Source organism: Phyllostomus discolor, chromosome 2 (genome assembly GCF_004126475.2).
Source record: "Phyllostomus discolor isolate MPI-MPIP mPhyDis1 chromosome 2, mPhyDis1.pri.v3, whole genome shotgun sequence".
NCBI lineage: Eukaryota > Metazoa > Chordata > Mammalia > Chiroptera > Phyllostomidae > Phyllostomus > Phyllostomus discolor.
In genome coordinates, this window is record NC_040904.2 from 160,564,842 (window position 1) to 160,588,661 (window position 23,820).

Sequence of the window (23,820 nt, forward strand, 5' to 3'; positions counted from 1 at the left end):
CCAACTCACTGATCACCCTGTACCTACTGACCCATGTGCCTTTTCCCTCTGTCTCTTCCAGAGAAGTTTTCTGAAAGCTGAGTGGACTGGGGAACTAGTGGGTGTGGCAAGAATGGCCTTTGGGAGGGTGAAAGGGGACACTGGGACTCCCTGGAGCCAAGGGTCCAGTCTACACTAAGGTGTGGCACCTGGCCTCCGCACCTTTCCCCAGAGCCTGCACCATTCACTCCTGGGTGAAATTTGGGATTTCCCAACAGAGAAGATGAACTTGGCTTCCTGAGCAGATAGTGCCTTGGAATTAATGCAGGTTGTCTCAGATCTGGTCTCTGCTCACCCTAGCCTGGGATGTCAACTGTGTCTCTACAACCAGGGTGTGGAAAGTCCTTATTCATGGCTTGCTTTCCCTCATTTCTCTTTTTCCTATTTCCTTTCTCTTCTCTAGGTTTCCGTTTACTTCTCTTACTCATTTCTCTCTACCTATCTATGTCTCTCTCCTATAAGATATTGTTGAATAGGACTTCCGGCCAAGATGGAGGCATAGGTAAACACACTATGCCTTCTCACACAACCAAAAGAAGGACAACCAATTTAAAAACAAAAAAAAATAACCAGAACTGACTGAAAATTGAACTCCATGGAAGTCCCACAACCAAGGAGATAAAAAAGAAACATTCATCCAGACCAGTAGGAGGGGTGGAGACGGGCAGCCAGGTGGAGAGGACTAGGGGCAAGGCAGCAGCTGGCAGGCCCAGTGAGGCAGCAGATTGTGGACCAGACAGTCCCACATTCGTGTGCAGATAAACTGAGAGGAACAACTAGGGAGTGAGATAGACCGCACAACCCAGGGTCCCAGCGCAGGGAAATAAAGCCTCAAACTACTGATTGAAAACACCTGTGGGGGTTGAGGTGGCAGCAGGAGAAACTCTCAGCCTCACAGGAGAGCCCCTTGGAGAGACCCACAGGGTCCTAGAACGCACACAAGCCCACCCACTGGGAATCAGCACCAGAAGGGTCTAATTTGCTTACCAGTAGCGAGGGAAGTGACTGAAAACTGGCAGAGAGCAGAACAAGTGGCATTTTCCCCTCTCAAATCCCTCCCCCACAAACAGTGTCACAACGCAGCAATGTGGGTTGCCCCACCCTAGTGAACACTAAAGCCCCGCCCCTTACTACATAACAGGTGCACCAAGACAAAAAAAAAAATGGCCCAAATGAAAGAACAGATCAAAGCTCCAGAAAAAGTACAGCTAAGCAACAAAGAGATAGCCGACCTATCAGATGCACAGTTCAAAACACTGGTAATCAGGATGCTCACAGAATTGGTTGAATATGTTCGCAAATTAGATGAAAACATGAGAGCCATGCTAAGTGAAATAAAGGAAAATGTATAGGGCACCAACAGTGATGGGAAGGAAACTGGAACTCAAATCAATGGTGTGGACCAGAAGGAAGAAAAAGACAAACAGAAAAGAATGAAGAAACAAACAAGAATTCAAAAAAATGAGGAGATGCTTAGGAACCACCAGGACATCTTTAAATGTTCCAGCATCTGAATTGTAGGGGTACCAGAAGGAGAAGAGGAAGAGCAACAAGTGGAAAAGTTATTTGAACAAATAATAAAGGAGAACTTCCTCAATCTGGCAAAGGATATAGACCTCCAGGAAGTCCAGGGAGCTCAGAGAGTCCCAAACAAGTTGGACCCAAAGAGGAACACACCAAGGCACATCATAATTACGTTACCCAAGATTAAAGGTAAGGAGAGAATCTTAAAAGCAGCAAGAGAAAAGAAGACAGTTACTTACAAAGGAGTTCCCATGAGACTGTCAGCTGATTTCTCAAAAGAAACCTTGCAAGCAAGAAGGGGCTGGAAAGAAGTATTCCAAGTCATGAAAGGCAAGGACCTACATCCAAGATTACTCTATCCAGCAAAGTTTTCATTTAGAATGAGAGGGCAGATAAAGTGTTTCCCAGAGAAGATCAAGTTAAAAGAGTTCATCATCTCCAAGCCCTATGGAAATGTTAAAGGGATTTAACTAAGAAAAAGAAGATAAAAAATATGAACGGTAAAATAACAACAAACTCAGTTATTAACAACTGAACCTAAAACAAAAGCAAAAACAAACTAAGCAAACAACTAGAATAGGAACAGAATCACAGAAATGGAGATCACATGGAGGCTTATAAGAGGGGCAGTGGGAAGGGGAGAGAGGAGGAAAAGTAGCATTAATGGTAGGTAGAAGATAGACAGGGAGAGGTTAAGACTAGTATAGGAAATGTAGAAGCCAAAGAACTTATAAGTATGACCCATGGACATGAACTAAAGGGGGGGAATATGGGTGGGAGGGGGTATGCAGGGCAGAGGGGAGTGAAGCGGGGAAAATGGGACAACTGTAATAGCATAATCAGTAAAACATTAAAAAATAAATAAAACCCTAAAAAATAAACAAAATCTTTAAAAAATTATATTGTTGAATATTACTCTATTATCTCAAACTCTGTCCATTCACTTAACAAAGATGGGCTTATTGCCTATTGCATGCTAGGCACTGAAGAGCAGGAAAATGACCATCCCTGCCATCCAGTGGCTATAAACGTGTTTGCAAGCCCTGACACCCTGCAACCACAGCATTCCTATTTCTTCTCCTGCACACTTTCCCATATCCCATGTACCACGCTGTTGTTCACTCAATAAGATAAATTTAATCATAACATAAATTGGAACCACACACCCATCCTCACTATACGGTCACAGCAAATGTTGCCCCCACTGTGCCCAGGACTCAGTGAGGCCTGGTGAATAATGCTGGCATCTCCATGCCCATGCACCCTATGATTGGCTCATAAAACAGGACTTCATAAAGATTCTTGATGTGAACCTGTTGCGGGTGATCGAGGTCTGCTGCCCTGGGTGAGGAAAGCAAGAGGCCATGTGATCAACGTCTCCAGCATCTTGGTTTGTGTGTCCATGTATGGTGGGGGGCTACTGCATCTCCAAGTTCGGCGTCCAGGCCTTCTCAGACTCCCTCAGGTATTGGGCTGGGACAGAGGCGCCCCACCTCTATCCTGCTTCTGTGCTTCTGGTGGGGATTTTTCCAGGAAGTTCATTTCACACAACGTCAGACGTTCTTCCTTCCAGATTCCTCTCTCTTGCTTTCTGCCAGGCATTCATTAGGAAGCACCTTTTAATCTTTTGGCAGTCAGAATGGGTCTCAGGTCTATAAAATTTGATTCAACCCCTTCATGCCCTGGAGGAGGGCCCACAGTAGTAAAGTGGCTGAGGTAGAATTGGAATCCAGATAACTTGGTTGCTGAGCCTGGGTCCTTAACCCAATGTTATTTAGTTTCTGGAAGCCCCTGAGCTCAGGGTAAAGGAATTGACTCAATTCTACATATATTTCTGGGTACTTCTGTGAGTGCACAATTAATGTCTGAGGATAACTAGGTTTGTTACTTGAGACACAAACTCTTGACTGTTGTGAAAGGGACAAGAGATACAGAAGTGGTATGGCCATCTCTTGTGATGTAGTGGCCATGTTAGCCATGGTGGCTGTGGTAGACAGTGGAATGAGGGGAGGGTTTGGAGAGAGGTCTGAGCTGAGGATTGAAGAACTGAACTTGTACTTCCAGCCAAGATGGAAGTGTAGGTAGACTGTGTCTCCTCACACAACCAAAAGAAGGATAACAAATTTAAAAACAAAAAATAACCTGAACTGCCAGAAAATCAAACTGTATGGAAGTCCGACAACCAAGGAGTTAAAGAATAAATATTTATTCAGACTGGTGCACTGAGACAAAAAAATATGGCCCAAAAGAAGATCAAAGCTCCACAAATGGAACTAATCAATAAAGGGATAGCCATTCTATCAGTTGTAGAGTTCAAAACACTGGTAATCAGGATGCTCACAAGCATGATTGAGTATTGTCATAAAATAGAGGAAGAAGTGAAAGCTATGAAAAGTGAAATAAAGGAAAGTGTACAGGGCACCAACAGTGAAGGGAAGGAAACCAGGATTCAAATCAATGATTTGGAGCAGAAAGAAGATACAAACATTCAACCGGAACAAAATGAAGAAACAAGAGATCAAGAAATGAGAAGAGGCTTAGGAGCCTCTGGGACAACTTTAAACATTCCAACATCTGAATCATAGTGGGGCCAGAAGAAGCGGATGACCAAGAAATTGAAAACTTATTTCAAAAACTAATGAAGAAGAACTTCCCTAAGCTGACAAAGGAAATAGACTTCCAGGAAGTCCAGGAAGCTCAGTGAGTCCCAAACAAGTTGGACCCAAGGAAGCACACTCTGAGGCACATCATAATTACATTAGCCAAGATTAAAGATAAGGAGACAATCTTAAAAGCACCAAGAGAAAAAGAGACACTTATCTGCAAAGGAGTTCCCAGTACACTATCATCTGATTTCTCATTGGAAACCTTGCAGGCAAGAAGGGGCTGGAAAGAAGTATTCAAAGTCATGAGTCCTGGCCGGTGTGACTCAACGGATTGAGCACCAGCCTGTGAACCAAAGGGTTGCCAGTTCGATTCCTAGTCAAGGCACAAGCCTGGGTTGCGGACAAGGTCAAGTCCCCAGTAGGGGGCATATGAGAGGTAACCACACACTGATGTTTCTCTTTCTCTCTTTCTCCCTCCCTTCCCCTCTGTCTAAAATAAATAAGTGAAAAAATTTTTTTAAAAAGTCATGAAAGGCAAGATCCTACATCCAAGATTACTCTATCCAGCAAAGCTATCATTTACAATGGAAGGGCAGATAAAGTGCTTCCCAGGTAAGGTCAAGTTCAAGGACTTCATCATCACCAAGCCCTTATTATATGAAAGGTTAAAGGGACTTATCTAAGAAAAAGAAGAAGATAAAAAATACAAACAGTAAAATAACAAACTCACAACTATCAACTGAACCTAAAACAAACTAAGCAAACAACTAGAACAGGAACAGAATCACAGAAATAGAGATCACATGGATGGTTATCAGCGGGGATGGGGGAGGGGGAAAAGGTAAAGGAAATAAGAAGCATAAATTGGTAGGTACAAAATAGGGGGAGGGCTGAATAGTATGGGAAATGGAGAAGCCAGAGAACTTATATGTACAACCCATGGACATGAACTAAGTGGCAGGGAGGGAATGCTGGTGAGAGGAGGGGGTGGAGGGGAATAAAGGGGAGGAAAAAAAACAGGACAACTGTAATAGCATAATCAATTCAATATATTAAAAATAAATAAATTTGCCCTGGCTGGCGTAGCTCAGTGGATTGAGCGCGGGCTGGGAACCAAAGTGTTCCAGGTTTGATTCCCAGCCAGGGTACATTCCTGGGTTGCAGGCCATAACCCCCAGCAACCGCACATGGATGTTTCTCTCTCTCTCTATCTCCTTCCCTTCTGTCTCTAAAAAATAAATAAATAAAATATTAAAAAAATAAAAAATAATAATAAATAAATTTTACAAAAGAAGAACTGAACTTGGCAAACTGGCAACCTAACAAAGTAGGATGGGAAGGCTTCCTGGGTGTGGGAAGTAAGTGTGAGGAATGATTGACTGCCTGTGCTGTGGGGTCCTCCAGCGATAAACAACTTGGCCTGGCCTGGCAGGTAGGGTGCTGGGGAGGTGGACATGGTGGGCTCATGAAGGGAGGTGGGCCCTGGACAGCTGAAAACTTTCGCGCTGTTGGAGGCAGCACAACATCATGGAAAAGATTAAATCGGGGGAGTGTTTCTGTTTTTTGTTTTTTTAATAAAATCAGCCTCCAGAGAACACACTGGCTGGAGGGTAGGGGGTGGCTCTGAATGGGGGGAAGCTGAGACCCAGGCAGAGAGATGCTCCTTAGAGGACAGATCATCAGGGAGTTGACTAGAGCAGTAGAGGGGAGGGAGGTGACTGAGGAGTATGGAGGAGGTAAAAAGGGAAAACTGGAGACTGATGGAATGTAAGGGGGGCTAGAAGGAAATAAAATAGCATTTACTTGGTACTTTGCAAGCAGAATAGGTAGGATTTAGAGTCATAGGTTTGTATATGTAAAATATATAGATAACTACTTTAACTCTACAGAGACTATTTCACCTTCAGATTTTTCTCCCCCTGGCTGCTGCACTTCACAACTTCCCAAGCTTTTAAACTTATCTTACCCCAGTTTTCTTTGGGATTGTACTGTTTTTGTTTGTCTCCCAAGACCACCTTACCTCCCTGCCTGTGTGCCCTACAGGAGGGCGCTCTCCCACTTTGGGGCGAAGGCAGCTCTCATCAAGCCCCATTGCTTCGACACCCACAGGAGCAGTCCTGACATGTTTTCTTAGGGCTTCGAGGAAGCATGGGATTGGGCCAGCCCAGAGGTCAAGGAGATCTATGGGGAGAAGTTTCTAGTTCAGTGAGTGAGCTGTGGACCATGGGGAGAGAAGCAAACCATTTTCTGGAAGTGTAGGTTCCTCATTAGAGCCTCTTACAGTCACAGGTTCATCCTTCTGGCTGATTCATCTACACAGTGGGGACATTTGGCTACATACCCCTGATTCCATGTGGTCAACTAGTAACTTCAAGAAAGAGTTTAGGTTGTTAGTGGGGGACTACTGTGTCATGTAAAGCCTTGATTATGTTGAAGAGGAAACTGAAGCCAGAGAGGAAGTTCTTTGAAACTTTCTAAATTAGAGCCATGAAATGGAAAAGAGGAATGGGGAAGTATGTAAGGATCCTTTCTCATTTTGAACAGAGAGATAAAATTAATCAAAATAAATAAAAATCTTTTGAAAATATGCAAGTTGAATTTATCCATGGTGATGAACTGCATGGAGCACGTCCAGAACTTACCTGGCTGAGAGGCCAAGCTCACCTACCTCCCCATGAACTATGTGTCCACCTTCCTGGTGGGTGCTGTGGTCAACTGGAGCTCCCCAAGGCCTGCCAAGGCCCTATGAAGACAAGACTGGGGTGCATGGAGGGTAGAGTTGGGATGCTATGTGAAGGTTGCTATGTTGATGCTTTATGGGGAAGAAAATAAGGTGGAGGGAGTGAGCTCTTCAGTCTCTAGAGTCATGTTGTCTACTCTCCTCCTTACCTCTGCCCCAGGTTCTCCCAGGACTCTGAGGCTATCAGGAGGGAAGAACCCCACTTTGAGGCTGAGGAACAGGGATCCAGTAGCGCACAATATGTGCCCCATTGCCTGAGCAGCTTCTCAAGGCTCTGAGCCTCATGGACCCAAATCTGTACTTTTGGGAAAGAGTGAACACTTGGGAGGGGGCTCGGTCCCATCTTCTCTGCCTCTGTTTATCTCCTCCCAGTGTGCCTTGGCCCTGGCCAGTGTCCCCCTCCCACAAGATGGAAATTGCCTAGAGGAGGTGAAGGCCCCTCTCTGCTGAAGATACCTGTGGATAGAGGTAGAGGTGTGTAGGACAACCACCAGGCTGACCCACCAGCCTCAGGTGCCAACTCACCAGGGAGGCCTGTCATCTGAGGGTGGGTGGCATTCCCAGCCCTAGGAAAAGAGCCTTCTGTGTCGTCCCACAGCACTCCAAGCCTCCAGTCCATGGCCTATTTTGTGATGTTAGGAGTTTGAGCCCAGGGGAGCACTGCCTTAGCCAGTAGTCAACAGAGAGGCCCATAAGATGATGAGCCAGGCGGAGGCCTGTGCTGGGGCAGTCCCAAGTCATCCTTTTCAAGATCCAGAGGCAGCCCCTGGGTCTTGTTTGTCTTCTCAAGGACTGGGTTACTCCTGGGGCTGCTCAGCCCTCAAGTGAAATTATCTGACATCTCCCAGCCAAGACTTCCCTGTCTACTCACCCAGGAGGCAGAGTTGGGAAATGCCTTCTAGATCCAGTGTAAGCAGTGTTATGCCTCGGAGTGGTTACGAAGTAAGTGAGGTTTGCTTCTATCACTTCCCATATAGGCTTTGGGTTTGTTCCCCAAAGGTGGGTACACAATCTGACCTCCCACCACCCTTGGGATGGAGTAGCCAAGCTCTCTGCCCTTTTCCAAGGAGACACCTGCTTTGACTGATTCTAGAACTGACCAACCTTGGTAGACAGTGGAGCACAGAGATGCATCTTTGTCCCTTCACTCTAGGGAACTTTGTGTCAGAGTTCCCTGGTCATGAGTTGGTCACCAGGCTCATCCTGAGGAGTGGTGACCCTCGAGGTTTATCCAAAGAACCACTGTGGACTCTAGTATCACCTGTGCCTGCATCTTATACAATCCTGGGTGTGGTCCCTCATGACTCACACCTCTGTCTCACATCCTTATTTCCTTATGTTGACCAGCTTCCCTCATACCTTTCTGTGAGTTCTTGTGATCCCCATGGCCTGGAATCTCTCCCTCCCTTCCAAGCCTGACCCTGAGAACTTTCTAAGCAGCTGTCTGGCCCCAGTCTTCTGATCCTCCCATATGTCCTTTCCTTTCAGAACCAAGGACTCAGCCCTGCGCCCTTTCTGCAGCTGCCTAGGGAGCTCATGACCCATCCTCATGACCTCATCTCGTTGATATTCATATCCGAACTCTCTCTTCTCCTGCCTTCTCTCTCTATGCTCAAAGCGTCCCCCCTCCTATTACTCTTGCCACCTGTGGTTCTACCTGTTATCAGCCCATACATTAGAATCACTTTGACTCCTGGCCCCCCTTCTCTCTGCACACCCAACTAATCACTGTGCCAGCTGACTTCATAATCCCTTCATCCTGCCATCACCACCCCCACACCGGGCTCCTCAGATCACCAGATCACCTCATGTGTGTCTGATCCTGGGGGTAGAAAAAAAATGCCCATAAAATGCCCAATGGGGGCCCTGCCCCAGGGTTGCTGATGTGTCCTCAGTCCTTGCCTTCCTCCATTTGCCTAGTGACTGGGGGAGGCTGGTTGCCGGGCCTGCCTGGAGTGCAATGACTCCTCATTGGTGATCTGAGTATCGTTTCCCACGGACCCAGGCCCTGAGGCCCTCGGTCTTTCTGCTTTGTGTGAGTAGGGGCCTCTCATCACCAGCCTCCTTTATAGGAGGGTCCTGCTGCCTCTGGCCTCAGGACAATGAAGGCATAGCTTCCCAGAGAGAAACTCTTTTACATCATCTCCCATAATGGACATTCACCTAAGGGCAGAGAATTCCAGAGAGCTAATAACCTGGAACTCATTTCTCTTGGGGTTTGGAAGGCACAACTAATTTTGTTTGTTTTACATTAATGAATTTATCTTAATTTTTCCTCTAAAAATAAAAATTAGTTTATTTACATGCCTGCACTCTTGACAAATGATTTCAATCCCTGGACTAGGGATGGGGGATTCCCAGGGGGGCCTTCTAGGCTGAGTTCTTTTCCATTTACCCTGCTCAGAACACCCAGGTGAGCCACCTCTCAGCACCAACATCACTACTGGGGTCTGTCCCATCCTTGACACCTTGACGCATAGGGGCTGGGGAGAGAGAAGGGCAGCTACCAAGCTGTCTGAGGTGACAAGGCTTCAGGTTAGACTTGAATTTCTTGCATCTGGGCTAATTGGTGTGTGATGCATCCATCCACCTATAAAAATTATAGCGTGGCTCACTCAGGGCGCTGTGTGTGTTGCCAGCAGTGGAAGGGAGGAGAGCTCTTCTCAGTAGCCTCCAGCACGCTGCCAGCTGAGGGTCAGAGGACAAGCCTCTCCCTCTGTCTCCTGAGCCCCATCCTTCTTGGCCATCACCTCTTTCCTGCCCTATGGCGGCTCTCACGGACCTCTCTTTTATGTACCGCTGGTTCAAGAACTGCAATCTTGTTCGAAACCTCTCAGACAAGTATGTCTTCATCACAGGCTGTGACTCGGGCTTTGGGAACCTACTGGCCAAGCAGCTGGTTCATCGAGGCATGCGGGTGTTGGCTGCTTGTTTCACCCATGAGGGGGCCCAGAAGCTGCAGCAAGATACCTCCTACCGGCTGCAGACCACCCTATTGGATGTCACCAAGAGCGAGAGCATCCAGATGGCAGCCCAGTGGGTGAGGGACCAAGTGGGCGAGCAAGGTGGGGTGAATTGCATTCTTAAGCTTTCTCAGCTTATCCTTCTTTTTCTGTCTTTCTCCTACAGGCATCGGACATTTATCAGGGGCCCTGTTGTTCACATGGGGTGGGAAAAGTGGAGACAGGGGCTGAGGCTCTAGCCCAGTGGGACGGGAAGCCATTGCATGGTTTGGTCTGTCCACAGGAAGGGCTGCTTTCACAAGGAAGTTTTCTCTCCCATATACTCAGAGGGAAGGAGGGAGGTCGCCATAGGAAATAGGGGAGAGAAGCTGTGCTCTGTATGTCCAAAGCTCTAAAGACGGAGTTGCTTCTCTGGGACTTTGGCGGTCCCAGCCAACAGCTCTTGCCAGGACCAAGCTGGGTGAAGGCAAGACAGGAACATGAGGTTGGACTGCCTGAGTGGAGGCATTTGCTCTCCTTAACTGCATCTGGTTAGAAGGCTGAGGACAGAGAGATCTGTCCTTTCCTCACATCCTGGTGGATATTAGGTTGAACTCAGAGTAAGTGCTGACATCAGAACGGATGCTCCTATTGGGAAAGGAGGCTATGAGCTGTGTAAGGACCTGCCTGGGGAGCTTCCTGCACGAAGGGCATGGACACAGGAACAGGAAGAACAGGGTGGCTCTGTAGTAGAAGTGACAGCCTAGGGGAAGTCCTAACTCCTAAAGGAACTAGTCTGGGGTCAGTGCCCACAGGTGGGGACAGGAGAGCCCTGGAGGGGCCAGGCAATAACTCCCTGCTTTATTTTACCCCTTAGCACTTACCACTATTCCCTATTTGATATTACTTTTTTTCTCATTTATTGTCTATTTTCCCTGCTAAAATAAAGCTTGGTGGGGGCAGGGCTTTTTGTCTATTTACTACATATCCTTAGTATTTAGAACAGTGTCCGGCATCTAGCAAGGTGCCAAATATTTGTTGGGTGAATTAAGTCATGAATAATTCAGCAAGAGTGAGTGTCTTTTTTCAGCAAGCTGCCTTGCCCAGCGCCCTAGATTCAGCCCTGAGCCACTCGTGTTAATGATTCACTGGGTATATTAGTTTCTTATTGCTGCCGTAATAATTTAACACAAACTTAGTGGCTTAAAACAACACAGATTCATTATCTTGTAGTTCTGGAGGTCAGAAGTCCAAAATGGGCCTCATTGGGCTGAAATCAAGGTGTCAGCAGAGCTGTGTTCCTTTGCAGTTCCTTTGCTCTAGGGGAAAACCCTCGTCACTGCCTTTCCCAGCTTCTAGAGGCTGCCTGCATCCCTTGGCTCACGACCCTCTTCTGTGTGTTCGAGGCCAGTGAGGTCAGGCCAAGTCCTTTTCGCACTGCCACGTCTCTGCCTCCCTCTTCCACTTAGAAGGACATTTCTGATTATACTGGTCTCACCAGGCTAATCCAAGATAATCTCCCCATTTTAAGGACAGTCAATTAGTAATTTGAATTTCATCTGCTACCTTAATTCCTCTTTCCCATGTAATCCACCATATTCACAGGTTCCAGGGATTAGTATGGGCCCATCTTCAGGGGGCCATTTTCTGCTTACTCCATGAGGCAACATCCTTGAGCTAAGAAGCATTGGGAAGTGGGGGGAGGGGGGTCTGGCATACTTTCTTATTGTGCCTGAGAGTCTTTGGACATGACAGGTTGACTAAGCTTTTTGCACTGTTCTGACAGTTCTCTAGTTGCTCTTTGCAGAAGAAAAAAATTAAGATTGTCCTGATTCCCCAGCAGACAAGTTGTTTACCTGGGATGATCAGAGGTAGTGGTGAATGTGTGTTTTTAAACCACAGGCAGAGATCACTTGGGTTTTATAGTCTTTGGTCTCAGAAGCTTCATTCCCTCCTGTAAGACAAGAGAGTCCCCTCTGCCTGAGAAGGTTCTGAGTTCTGCCAGCCAGTTGGTCTCCTGGGGTCTCCCTACTTAGAGGAAAGAAGAGGATAGGCAGGGGCATGGTTTTGTGTGGATCAGGGCCCCAGGGGAAGGGGTGGCCCATGTGTGGTGTTTACTTCTAGCCCTGCCCTCAGGAAGGAGTGGAAAGCGTGCCTAGAGGCGTACCTGAGGGGTTATGGGGAAGGGGAAGGGAAGGAGCCAAGGCAGTGGGGCTCATGGAATCCCTGAATGAAGGACCAGGAAGGCTTTCTTGGGGGATCATTTAGAGGCTTTTCCGACATGTTTTTTGGCATCAAACACCCTCCTCCGAGTAGAATTTAACTTGTAAAACAAATGAAAGTTGAGCTTCTCCTGCATTCCCCTCCTTGGGCAGGTTCTGAGGTGCAGCCTGGAAAGCTCAGAATTGCAAACCACAGGGTGGAAACAACTGTTCTAGTCCAGTCAACATAGAATCTGAGGCCCAGAGCGAGAAAGTGACTTGTGCAAGGCTAGAGGTAGAACCAGGACTAGAACTTGAGCTCTTCAAGCCTGGGCCCCTGCAGAACTGAACGGCAATACTTAGCACTTTTTCTCTCCATTTATACCAACTCAATTTAATGATCTCAGACACCCCTTTTCACACTTTCCATAATTATTTAAATGATTCATATATTTATTTATAAATGGTATTTACTTCTTCTCTGGTCTGTGAGCTCCTTGAGTGATAAGACCCTGTCTTGTTCACTTCACGTCTCTAGCACTTTCCTCTGTAACTGACAGAACACTGGTTCGTGAATGGATAAATGAATGTGTGAATGGATGAATGAATGAAGTAATTTTGGTAAGGTGTATAATAAAATTGGTCTCTTAGGGGAATACAGAGTGGGAAGCATAATGGGAGAAAGAATTCAAACATTTATTTGTTGGTATGAAAATGATATCTCTTTTCTCTTTTCCCAGAGCTAACAGCTTAGATGCCATTAGCTAAAGCCTGGGTTGTTAGCTGATACAGGGCCCAGGTAGCTGGTAGATTATGTGAATCAGAAAACGGGCCCCTTTAGAGAAAACTAATTAGTAAAAGGCACATCTTCCTTCGGGCTGTAATAGCTCCCTGCTCAGGCTCCAGCCCAGCGTCTTATGCTTTGTGCACCTGCTCAACAATCCTCAACAGCCCTGAGCAGTGGGTAGAAGACCTTGGTGATTTCTGTGTGGTTCTCTCTCTCCATCTCCCTGCAGGTCTCTGGGCCCTGGTGAACAACGCTGGTTTGGGCTTGCCCAGTGGTCCCAACGAATGGCTGACTATAGAGGACTTTGTGAAGGTGATCAATGTGAACCTGGTGGGACTGATTGAAGTGACCCTCCACATGCTACCCATGGTCAAGAAAGCCCGGGGCCGGGTCGTCAACATGTCCAGCTCTGGTGGTCGTGTGGCTGTCATTGGTGGTGGCTACTGTGTGTCCAAGTTTGGTGTCGAGGCCTTCTCTGACAGCATCAGGTGACTGAGCCTTGGTGCCAAGACACTCTGGGTGGGAGTCCTGGGGTGTCACCTCAGGAAGAGAGGGCTGGGGGTGGCGAGAATGACAGCAGCGGGGCAGGGGAGTTCAGAAGAGAAGAAACTGAAACAGTAGTAGGAAGCAGGCCGGCCCTGGGGGGCCTTCCCCAAGGACCAAGAGAAGAAAGGACTAGAGAAGAGGTGGGGTGGTGCTAGGAGACTATCTTCCTGCTTTCCCTTGAGCTGCCCCAGAATAAGTGAACCCTATCTGGGCCTGTGGGCATAGGGGGGACTGTCCCCCAAACAGACAGAGAGGCCTGGGGATAGATGTGCTCATGGGAGACCCTCCGAGGGGGACGCACGCCTTGTATTGACCTCTCATCCCCTTTGCCCTGTGAGTGCTGGGTGTGGGGCTGAGTGGGAGGGACCTGGTGGGAGGTAAGGCTTTAGTCTAGATTCTTTGTTAACTTCCACCCTCTGGGTTTGCCTAATGTCAATTGCCCAGAGACCAGGCTTAGGAAAAGGCTGAGGCCCTACAACAGGGTTTACTTGCATGAAAGCCAAGGCTGGCCTAGTGCAAGGGGTAGGGAGAACGCCTCCAGTTTCCTGAGGAGATCAGCACCTACACAGGTGTCAGAGTGACTCTCCCCTGGTGACCCTTTGTCATCTTGGAGTCCCAGACTGAATCCAACTCTTCTTTCCCAGGCGTGAGCTCCACTACTTTGGGGTTAAAGTCAGCATCATTGAGCCCGGGAACTATCGGACGTCCATTCTGGGCAAGGACGGCATAGAGTTGCGCATGCAGAAGCTGTGGGAGCAGCTGCCTCAGGAGACCCGGGATAGCTATGGAGAGGAGTACTTCCGCATCTGTGAGTTTCCTTCGCAGGGAGAGGGTTCTCTGAGAGGAACAGGGAGATGTTGGGGGTCACTGACATACTTCCATTTTACAGATGGGGTGGAGGCTCAGAGGGGTTAAAGAGCCAACGGCCACACAGCTAGTGACAGAGCGGAGATTTGAGAACAGAGACCAAGTGGACAACTTCTGTCAGTGACAGAACTAGAGCTGCTGTGCTAGGAGAGATGCTGTCCAGGGATGTTGCCTGCTCCTGGCACCCACTTGCCCACCCCACGTCATTATGCTAGGGAATCAGGTGAAAATACACCAACATAAGTACAGAGAAGTTATTAAGAACACAGCTGCTTGAGCCAGACTCCCTGGGTTTGAATCCTGGCTCTACCACTTACCAGCTAGGAGACTTTGGGCACATTACCTAATAGTGCTATGCCTCCATTTTCTCATCCATAAAATGGAGCTAATGACAGTGTCTACCTCACAGGGCTGCTCTGAGAATTAGTATCTGAGATATCTTGCACACACTGAGTGCTTGTTAAATTAATAAAGAGGAAAAGGAGCACAGGAGTATTTTAAAGGAAGGGTCTCTAGGCAACTCTCTTCCTCTCTGAGCTAAGGGTCTTCAGTGAACCTCAGGTGTTTGGGGTGAGAAGAGGAGGGTCATAACAGCTGTTTACTATGCTGCCCCCAAAACTTTGTGCAGTACTTCCAGTTTGATGGATGAATGGAACCCTGGCCATTGGGCCTTGAGAGGAGGGGGTGTGGCTTGTGGGTACAGTGGAGGAGGAATTGGCCGAAACACTTCTTAGAGCATCTCATGGTAGGAAAGAGAAGGCCACTCTGAGGACCAGAAGTGCTCATGTTCACTCAGATCACCTAATCTCTAAGCTGAGGTTTGACTTCATGAGAGGATGCTCCAGAAGACTTCTTAGTTCTCTCCATTTCTCTGGCTCCCGGCACCTCAGAGCTATCTCAGTAGCTGCCTTTGGGGGTGGGCAGCCTCTGACCTGTCACTATAAATTGGTTCTGGCACCACCAGCTGGTACCTCCTTGCCAGGCAGCTCACTTCTCCAGGTGCTTTTCTGTGACCTGGCTGTTGACCAGGAAGGTAGGGCTGGCCCTTTGCTGGTTCAGGAGGCTCTCCTGGGCCAGAGTGAAGCAGCCATGCAGGCTCTCAGCCCCTTCCTGCTTCCTTTGGACCTCAGTGGTCTAGTTACTCATTTCCCTAACCCAGATTTTTTCCCTCTCTTTATTTGGCTTCTGTGAACATCCCTAAAAGACAATTTACTGCTGCAGGTAAGTTCTTAGGCTCCGGATCTAGGCTTCCGGAGTGCAAATTTCAGCTCTCCTGCTGGCCTTGGGCAAGTTACTCAGTTTTCCCATCTGAAATGAGTTATGAGAATGAAATGAATTCGTGTATATAAAGTGCTTAGAAGATGACCTGATCCTGGTGAGAAAAATTTCATTTAAAAGTGGTTTTTATCCTCCCTCAAACTGAGTGGCCTCCATCCCTCCATTACACTGGTATCTACAAGCTGAAAGTTCTTGCATTGCAAAGAGAGATTCTTAGATAGTAGTGATCCAAAATCCAAAGGGATGAATTTTTGAAACACACCCAGAAACTCTGGATGGATTATATGTAATCACTCAATCAAATCCATGACAGGTATGTAACTGCCCGGCGGGTTTGTTTTAGGGGCATACTCTCCTGAACATCATACATCAACAGAGTAAAAGGTCAAGACACCAAAACCATGACAACCATTTATTCACTTAACACACATTTTATTGGGAGCCCTCCACCTACCAGGCACCACGTGGGGCTGGTGAGTGAGAGTGGATCATCGAGCAGCAGGGCTCACAGCTCGCTGCTTGCAGCTTGAGGCTCAGTAGGGGAGACAGATCTTAATAAACACACACATTTAATGGCAAATGTGGATAAGTGCCACAGAGAGAAACACAGGGCTGTGGAAGAAGAATGGGGCTGGGAGTTGGATCCCAGTTTAGATTATGGTGTAGAGGAGGGCTTCTCGGAGTTGACTTTGGGGAAGAACAGATAAGCCATTGCTGAAGACTGGAAAGAGGGGATAGGCAGGGAAGTTTTTGCAGGAAGACCCCGAGGCAAGAAAGTCTCTAGAGGAACTTTAAGAATGCCACAGGGTGGGGAGCAGTTGAGGGAGCTGAGGGGAACAGAACTTAGAGCACCAAAGCCCACTGAGGATGCACAGGAGGTGATCTGATTTGTAATTAGGAAGGACTGCTCTGGTTGCTACAGTGTCCCAGGCTAGACTTCACATTGGCTTGGACTAGAGAGGAAGTGGAGAAAATGGAAAGAAGTTGATAGATGCCAGGTGTATATTAGGTCTGCTAGTACTGGGAGGGAGAGGAAGCCATCATGGATGAGTACCAGGTTTATCATTCAAGGAACCTGGTGCATAGAAGTATCATTCATGCATTGATTTAGGGGAAAATATTCAGAGAAGTATTCCTTGAAGAAAGTAATCTTTTAGTTCTAGACATACTGGAATTCTGTGAGAAGAAAAAAAGCCTGAAGGAATTTATATCAGTTAAGAATTTTTCAGTCAGTGGACAAGTGACAGAAAACCCAACCCAAATTATTTAAGCAGAAAAGGCATTTCTTGACACTCATGACTAAAAAAAAAAAAATTTAAGGAGATGGCCTTCAGGCAGAGCCTGATCAAGTCCACAAATGATGTTTAGGACCTGATTTTACCCTATTTCTTGGCTCTGCTTCTTTTGTGTTGGCTCCAGTCTCATAGGCTCTGTCCCCTGTGGGGGTCATGTGGCTGGAGCATCTCCTCATCTCCTCCCAGGGATAGTTCTTTCAGTAGCTCCTCAAAAGGCCTAAGACTCAGTCTGACTTAGTGGACCTAATATGGCAGGATCAGGGTCAGAAGGACTGCAGGATGTACCCAACCATGAGCACATCACTGCACCCAGGGGAATGCGAAGATCTGATTGGCTCAGGCTGGGTCGTGTGCCCTGCCAAACCAAAAGACTCAGAGAGGGAGAGGCAAGAATCCCCAGAGACAAATTGGTAGCTGTTGCTCTTAGCAAGGGAAATAGATGGGTGGGTGATGGGGGGAATAATATATATCCTCTATGAGGTCATCCTAATACTCTCCCTTACGAAAGAGTGGCCCAAATTATTTATGGGGCCACTGTGGGGCTAGGGTGAAACACAGATTCAGACTGTGCCTGGAAAACCTCCCAAGACCGTTTTCTAAGTATGTAAAGTGGCTCAGTGCAGGCAAAAGTTGTAATCTTCTGGGGGCTTTAAAAGAACATGGAGAAAGAGGAACTTCCTCTGAAAACCACTTGTCAAAAACTGCTATCATTCTTCTGAAGAATAGTAAGGACTGAGTTTATAAAATACCATGTGCTGAGTGATCTGCTGTCCATACAACAGATCTGTTGTCCAATTGCAGGAAAAAAACCTCAGGCAGCATTTGACTACTTTTAGGTAAAAAAATTTCTAGGTGACTGTACTCTAATTTTCACTTCAGTTTAACTGGAGTGTATGGGGACACAGAGATGAGACAAAGTGTCTAGGAATAAGTCTAGCAGAGATGTAGAAGCAAACACAACACCACAGGAGAATCATGCAACCACGAACATGCAAACAAAAACAAAGCAACACCCTGGCTGGTGTGGCTCAGTGGATTGAATGCTGGCCTGCAAACCAAAGGTCACCAGTTCAATTCCCAGTCAGGGCACATGCCTGGGTTGCAGGCCAGGTCCCCAGTAGGGGACATATAAGAGGCAACCACATATTGATGTTTTTCTCCCTCTTTCTTCCTCCCTTTCCCTCTCTCTAAAAGTAAATAAATAATATTTTAAAAACAATAACAACAAAGCAACAGTGCAGAGTCTTAGTTCTGCTGTTGTAGAAACCTTCAGAGGTGACAATGGATTGCATAGTGAGCTTTGAAGAGTGAACCAGAAGGGGAAGAGATGGCAGCTACTTCCTGTGTAGGGAGGAGTGTGAGCAGTGTTTGGAGGCCTGACTATACTGCATGCTTTTGGAGCCAGTGTGGATGCAGAGTTTAGATCACAGCCATCTCTCCAGCTATGTTTCACAGCTTGTCTAAACTTCAGTTTCTTCATCATAAAGTGTATTAACTCCTCTCTTATGGATCGTTCAGACAATTAAACCTCAGCCATCACCATCAGTACAGTTTGGCCTGAGAGAAGTGTGAAGGGGTTGTGGTGGGGGTGAGGCTGGGAGCGATTAGGGGTCAGATTATAGGAGGTTTCGATGGCCGCACTAAGGAGTGTGGCTCTTATCCTGAAAGCATTTGAGAGCCTGTTAAATGGCTCTGAAGTGACCTGACTGGACCTGAGTTGCTATAGGAAGGATAAGGGTGGAGACAAGAGACCAGCTGGGAGGCTGTTGCAGAAATCCACTGAAGGAACAATAAAGGCATGAAGTCTTAGTGGTTATGGGAACTGTGTGTGTTGGTGGGGGGTGGGTAGTGTTTAAGGAGGCAAGTCCTGTGGAGACAGACTGAAGAAGTATTTAGGAGTGGTCATACAGCTCTACTGGGCAGAACCTCCAGCAAGTTATGGCCAATCAGACAGTCCCATGGCCTGTGAACCCTGGACCAGATTAGGTATCTTGGAGTGATATTTACGCTAATTAATAACTACCTAATGCGGGAACATTCCCAAAGAAGTAGCACACAGAATCACCAGGGCAGGCACGTGAACAGGGCACAGTATTCTTGTCCTAATAGGCCTGGAGTTGAGCCACAGCCTACAAGCAACACAGTCACCTGCCAAGTTTCTTTCTTTATCTCAACCCTGCCAGGGAGGCCACCAAAAATTCTCCTTTTGGCCTCCTCTCTTCCTGGGGAGGGACTAGATCAGAAGTAGTTGTCCCTGACAAAGGAGAAGAGGCCAGAAACTCAACTATTGGGTTCATAAGTGCCAAAGCCTGGTCCCTGATGCTGAGTTCTCACAACACAAATGTGCCCTGTTGCCTGAATCCAAAGCCCGTGCTCTTCACTGTATAGGAGAGTGATGGGTTAGATGGGTACTCCTGTCCCCCTTCCCACTCCATGTCTAACAGGGTGCCCAGCACAAAATAGGAGGTTGATAAATATTTAAAAGAACAATGAAAGAATGTGCTTTATACAACTTCGTGTCTCAGGTAGCTTTTTCTATCCCACTGGCTGTGTGGGTCCTTCCAATCTTTCAGAGCCTAGTTCCAAAACCACCTTATCACATCAGCTTCCTCACCTCTTCAGCCCATACAGCCTTCCCTGGCTCTGAGTGAGCGCACTCAGCCCTGCGCATCGTGAATGAGTCCCCTGACACTCGCCTCCCAGCCTGGACCTGCTGCTAGTGGACTGTGTGTCAGGCCCAAGGACGGAGGGCCGAGTGTTGGAATCCTAAGACATTATCACTTTATAGACAGTGTGGCTTTAAGTCAGTGTGGCTCTTTTGGAGACCCTAAAAGGTCATTTGTTGTTTTTCACTGCAGTAGTTTTCTCTCTAGGAAGCAGAAAGGGAAGTTCCTCAAAGTCAGGGTTAAGGATACTCAAATGATATTGTCCTGCCCTCATCAACTCAGTGTCTAGTTCAGAGGGGTGAATTCCTAGCCTTCCTGGACCATCTCCAAAGTCAGGCCCACTTTAGCTCTCTCTTTGTTTTCAAGTTTTAATCCTTTATCTCAAAGTCTGACTCAAAGGCACCACTTCCTTCAGAATGCTTGGGGATGTCACCAAATTACAAACCCAAGGGCAGATCAGAGCCCACAAGTGTATTTCCTTTCTCCTATTTGCGTGGTGAGCTTCAGCAGGCTGGGACCAATTGGGTGCTTTGCACCCACCTCCACACTTATGTGCCTGTTGTTAGCAGAACACCCTTATGTTTATTAGAGCCTTACAAGGCACCTGTCTATGCTTGAGACCATTTGAACTCCACAAGGCCTGTGACCAAGGCAAGGTCAATGTTACTATTTTCTAATGACATTTTTTCCATGTATGCTTTTGCAGAAAATTTGGGAACTCTAGGGAGTAAGCATGAGGGAGGAAACCCTCCAGCAATGGGAAATCCCAATAGCCAGACAATATTTTACTTCCATCCAATTTTTCTATGCAGTTAAATACATTTGTTTTCTATGTCATCCTCATCCACTTTCTAACCTGCTATTATTTATATTTCTTTTTTTAAGATTTTATTTATTTATTTTTAGAGAGGGAAGGGAGGGAGAAAGAGAGAGAGAGAGAAACATCAATGTGCGGCTGCTGGGGGACGTGGCCTGCAACCCAGGCATGTGCCCTGACTGGGAATCGAACCTGTGATGCTTTGGTTTGCAGCCCATGCTCAATCTACTGAGCTACGCCAGCCAGGGCTATTTGTATTTCTTATTCTCTAGGACAGGTACTATTATCCCCATTTTACAGATGATGACAGTTTAAGCTCCAGGTCACACAACTAATATGCAGCAGAACAGGGCACAGGTTTTCTTGTTGCTGGTCTAACACAATAGTAGTAATTCAACACATGATTCTTTTTTTTTTTCAATTAGTTTACCTTCAATACTATTGTGTATTAGTTTCAGGTGCACAGCATAGTGGTTAGATAGTCATATACTTTGCAAAGTGATCCCCCTGATATTTCAAGTACCCACCTGGTGCTATATGTAGTCATTACAATACTATTGACTATATTCCCTATGCTGTACTTATGTCCCTGTGACTATTTTGTTACTACCAATTTGTACTTCTTAATTTCTTCACCTTTTTCATCCAACCCCTCAACCTCTTTCCTCTGACAACCATCAGTCTGGTCTCTCTATTTATGAGTATGTTTCTGTTTTCTTTGTTCATTTATTTTGCTCTTTAGATTCCACATATGAGTAAAATTGTGGAATTGTATGGTATTTTAATCATACAAATACCAAAATATGGTACACCATAATGGGTACTTTGCATAATACCCTATAGGTCTATCCATGTGGTCACAAATGGTAAGATTTCATTTTTTATAGCCACATAATATTCTCTTGTACATACGTACCATCACATTTTTATCCACCTGTCTATGGAGGGGCACTTGGGTTGCTTCCATTTCTTGGCTATTGTAAATAATGCTGCAATGAACATAGGGATGGATATATTCTTTTGAATTAGTACAATAAACAATTATTGAATTCAGGAATAGAAATAAGATTATTTACAGGGTGTTTGTGTAAGGGACAACCTGGAGGGTGTGGTAGATCTGCGTGAAACATTAGATAAGTTATCTGATGGAAAGAGAGCTTGGATGGAATTCAGAAAGAATCATCATAATGAAAAATAATAAAGCCCTTTATTCTCCTCCCCCAAACAGATACTGAAAAGTTAACAAACATGACTCGGTCAGCAGAGCCAAGGCTCAGAGATGTCATCAATAGCATGGAACATGCCATCGTTTCCCGGAGCCCGCGCATTCGCTACAACCCTGGCCTGGATGCCAAACTTCTCTACCTGCCCTTGGCTAAGCTGCCCACCCCCGTGACAGATTTCATCCTGAGCCGGTACCTTCCAAGGCCAGCAGACAGTGTCTGAGCCGGGGAAGCCCAAAGGGTGGTCAGTGAAGTGTCCAGAAGGGTGCTGGGAGAAGGGACTCTGAGGTCACAAAAGGTGGCATCAGACTTTCTGGGGACACTTTGCTTGGCTGACACACATTGCTGGTGAATTTATGGGTAACTTCTAATAGAAGATGAGGGCCTCTTCCCACTCACTGGGGCCACACAGAAACCTGCGATGGCCTTTGCAGGTTCAAAGACCTGCAGGATGGCCCTGGCACTAGCTGTCACCTGATCTGTATATGGCTTTTTCTGGACCTGGGAAAGTCAAGGAGAGGATAACTAACTCTTGCTGAATCATGAACCTCCCTCGGTTGTCACTGCCACCTGGAGATACTGTGGCACAACCAGCCCACAGGAGAGTCTCGACCACTTTCTTATTAGGTCTCTCACTATGCATTAACTTCTTACACACAACCCATTATTTGAAGTGTATGGTAGGGCAGACAGAGTACACGAATAAACAGGGAAAGTTCAGGATACTTTCGCTCTGTTTGGATTTCTCTATCCATAGGTGATTGGGGCCCACGTGAAATAATATACATTTATTTAGTTACCATTAATTAATTCTTCAAATATTTATTGAGTTCTTATTACATACCAGGCACTGTGTAGCTGCTAGGTTATAAAATGATTCAATCATGGTCTTGGTTTATTTGTGTTTTTGTTTTTGTTTTTTAGCACAGTATGTAGTAGTGACGATGGACAAACAGTGATAAAAGAAACAGAAATCAGAAAAACCACATTTTCAGAGCTGTTAAGAGTCTTGGAGGTCATCTAATTCAGGGGGCGCCAAAATTGTCTGTATGTCATAATCATGCAGTTAATTAAAATAAGATTCCTAGGCCTTGATGTTAGAAAATATGACTTAGTAGACTTGGGATGGAGCCCAGAAATCTGTATTTGTAACAAGAACATAGATGATTTTGATGCACTTGGGAACTGCTGATAGCTCCACAGAAGTAATTAATGCTCAGAGGAGGGTTGGATGTGACCAATTCAAAGCCCCTCAGCATAGTGACCAAGATAAAAGTCAGGTGTTCAGATTCCCAGTGTAGGATTTTTGTTATAGAAGAATAAATTTCTGAAATTAGTAACATTGTTAAATAATTCATTGAACTAAAATTTTTAAAAAATACCTTAAATTTTTGGGTCATATGAAGTTCTATTAAAAAAAGATGTTTTTGATCTTGAGGAATGGTCATGTAATAAAAGCAAATGTGAAAATTTTTTTAAAAATGTCTTTGTGGCTCTTCAACATCTGGCAGAACATGAAAATAATAACATTGAATTTAATGGCATCTACAAAAGACCCTTTTTCCAAATAAGGTAACATTCACAGATTCCAGGGAGTAGGGTGTGGACACATACTTTTGGGGGACCCCATACAATCCACTGAGTCTGTTATTTGCATCACTTCTATTCCTGGTACCAAATTCTGTATCAGGAAGGATGCACTGAGATGCAAGTAACTGAAAAGCCAACTCATCATTGGCTTTTCAGAGTTAGGGCAAGAGAGTAAAGAGTTAGGGCAAGATCCCATAGCTGAATGATGGTGTTAATGGATATTCTTGCTGACACAGTAAAGAATTACAGATCAGCAAGGTGGCAGATTGTGGAACCAAGTATGGCACACAAGGCTGCAGCTGGCCTGCAAGGCAGTGGCTGGTGGACCGGGTGGTCCCACATTTGCTCACAGATAAACCAGGAGAAACTGGGGAGCAGGATGGACTGCACAACCCAGGGTCCCAGCACGGGGAAATAAAGCCTCAAACCACTGACTGAAAATACCTTTGGGGGTTGAGGCGGCCATGGGAGAAACTCCCAGCCTCACAGAGGAGTTCATTGGAGAGACCCACAGGGTCCTAGAACATACACAGGCCCACCCACCTGGGAGTCAGCACCAGAAGGGCTCAATTTGCTGGTGGAAACAAGGGGAGTGACTGAAATCTGGCAGAGAGTGGAGCAAGTGCCATTGTTCCCTCTCGGACCCCTGCCCCACATACAGCATCATGACCCAGCGACGTGGGTAACCCTCCCCTGGTG

At 46.3% G+C, this 23,820-nt stretch overlaps 1 protein-coding gene across 1 annotated transcript; it reads left to right on the plus strand.

Annotated features, from left to right (window-relative positions):
* The first annotated feature begins 5,446 nt into the window (after positions 1-5,446).
* SDR9C7 (short chain dehydrogenase/reductase family 9C member 7) lies at positions 5,447-23,001 on the plus strand. The gene is made up of 4 exons (XM_028531566.2): positions 5,447-9,974; positions 13,069-13,327; positions 14,030-14,193; positions 21,537-23,001. Exons 1-4 carry the CDS (start codon positions 9,674-9,676, stop codon positions 21,752-21,754), a joined length of 942 nt encoding a protein of 313 aa, XP_028387367.1. The 5' UTR covers positions 5,447-9,673; the 3' UTR covers positions 21,755-23,001.
* Positions 23,002-23,820: the final 819 nt, after the last annotated feature.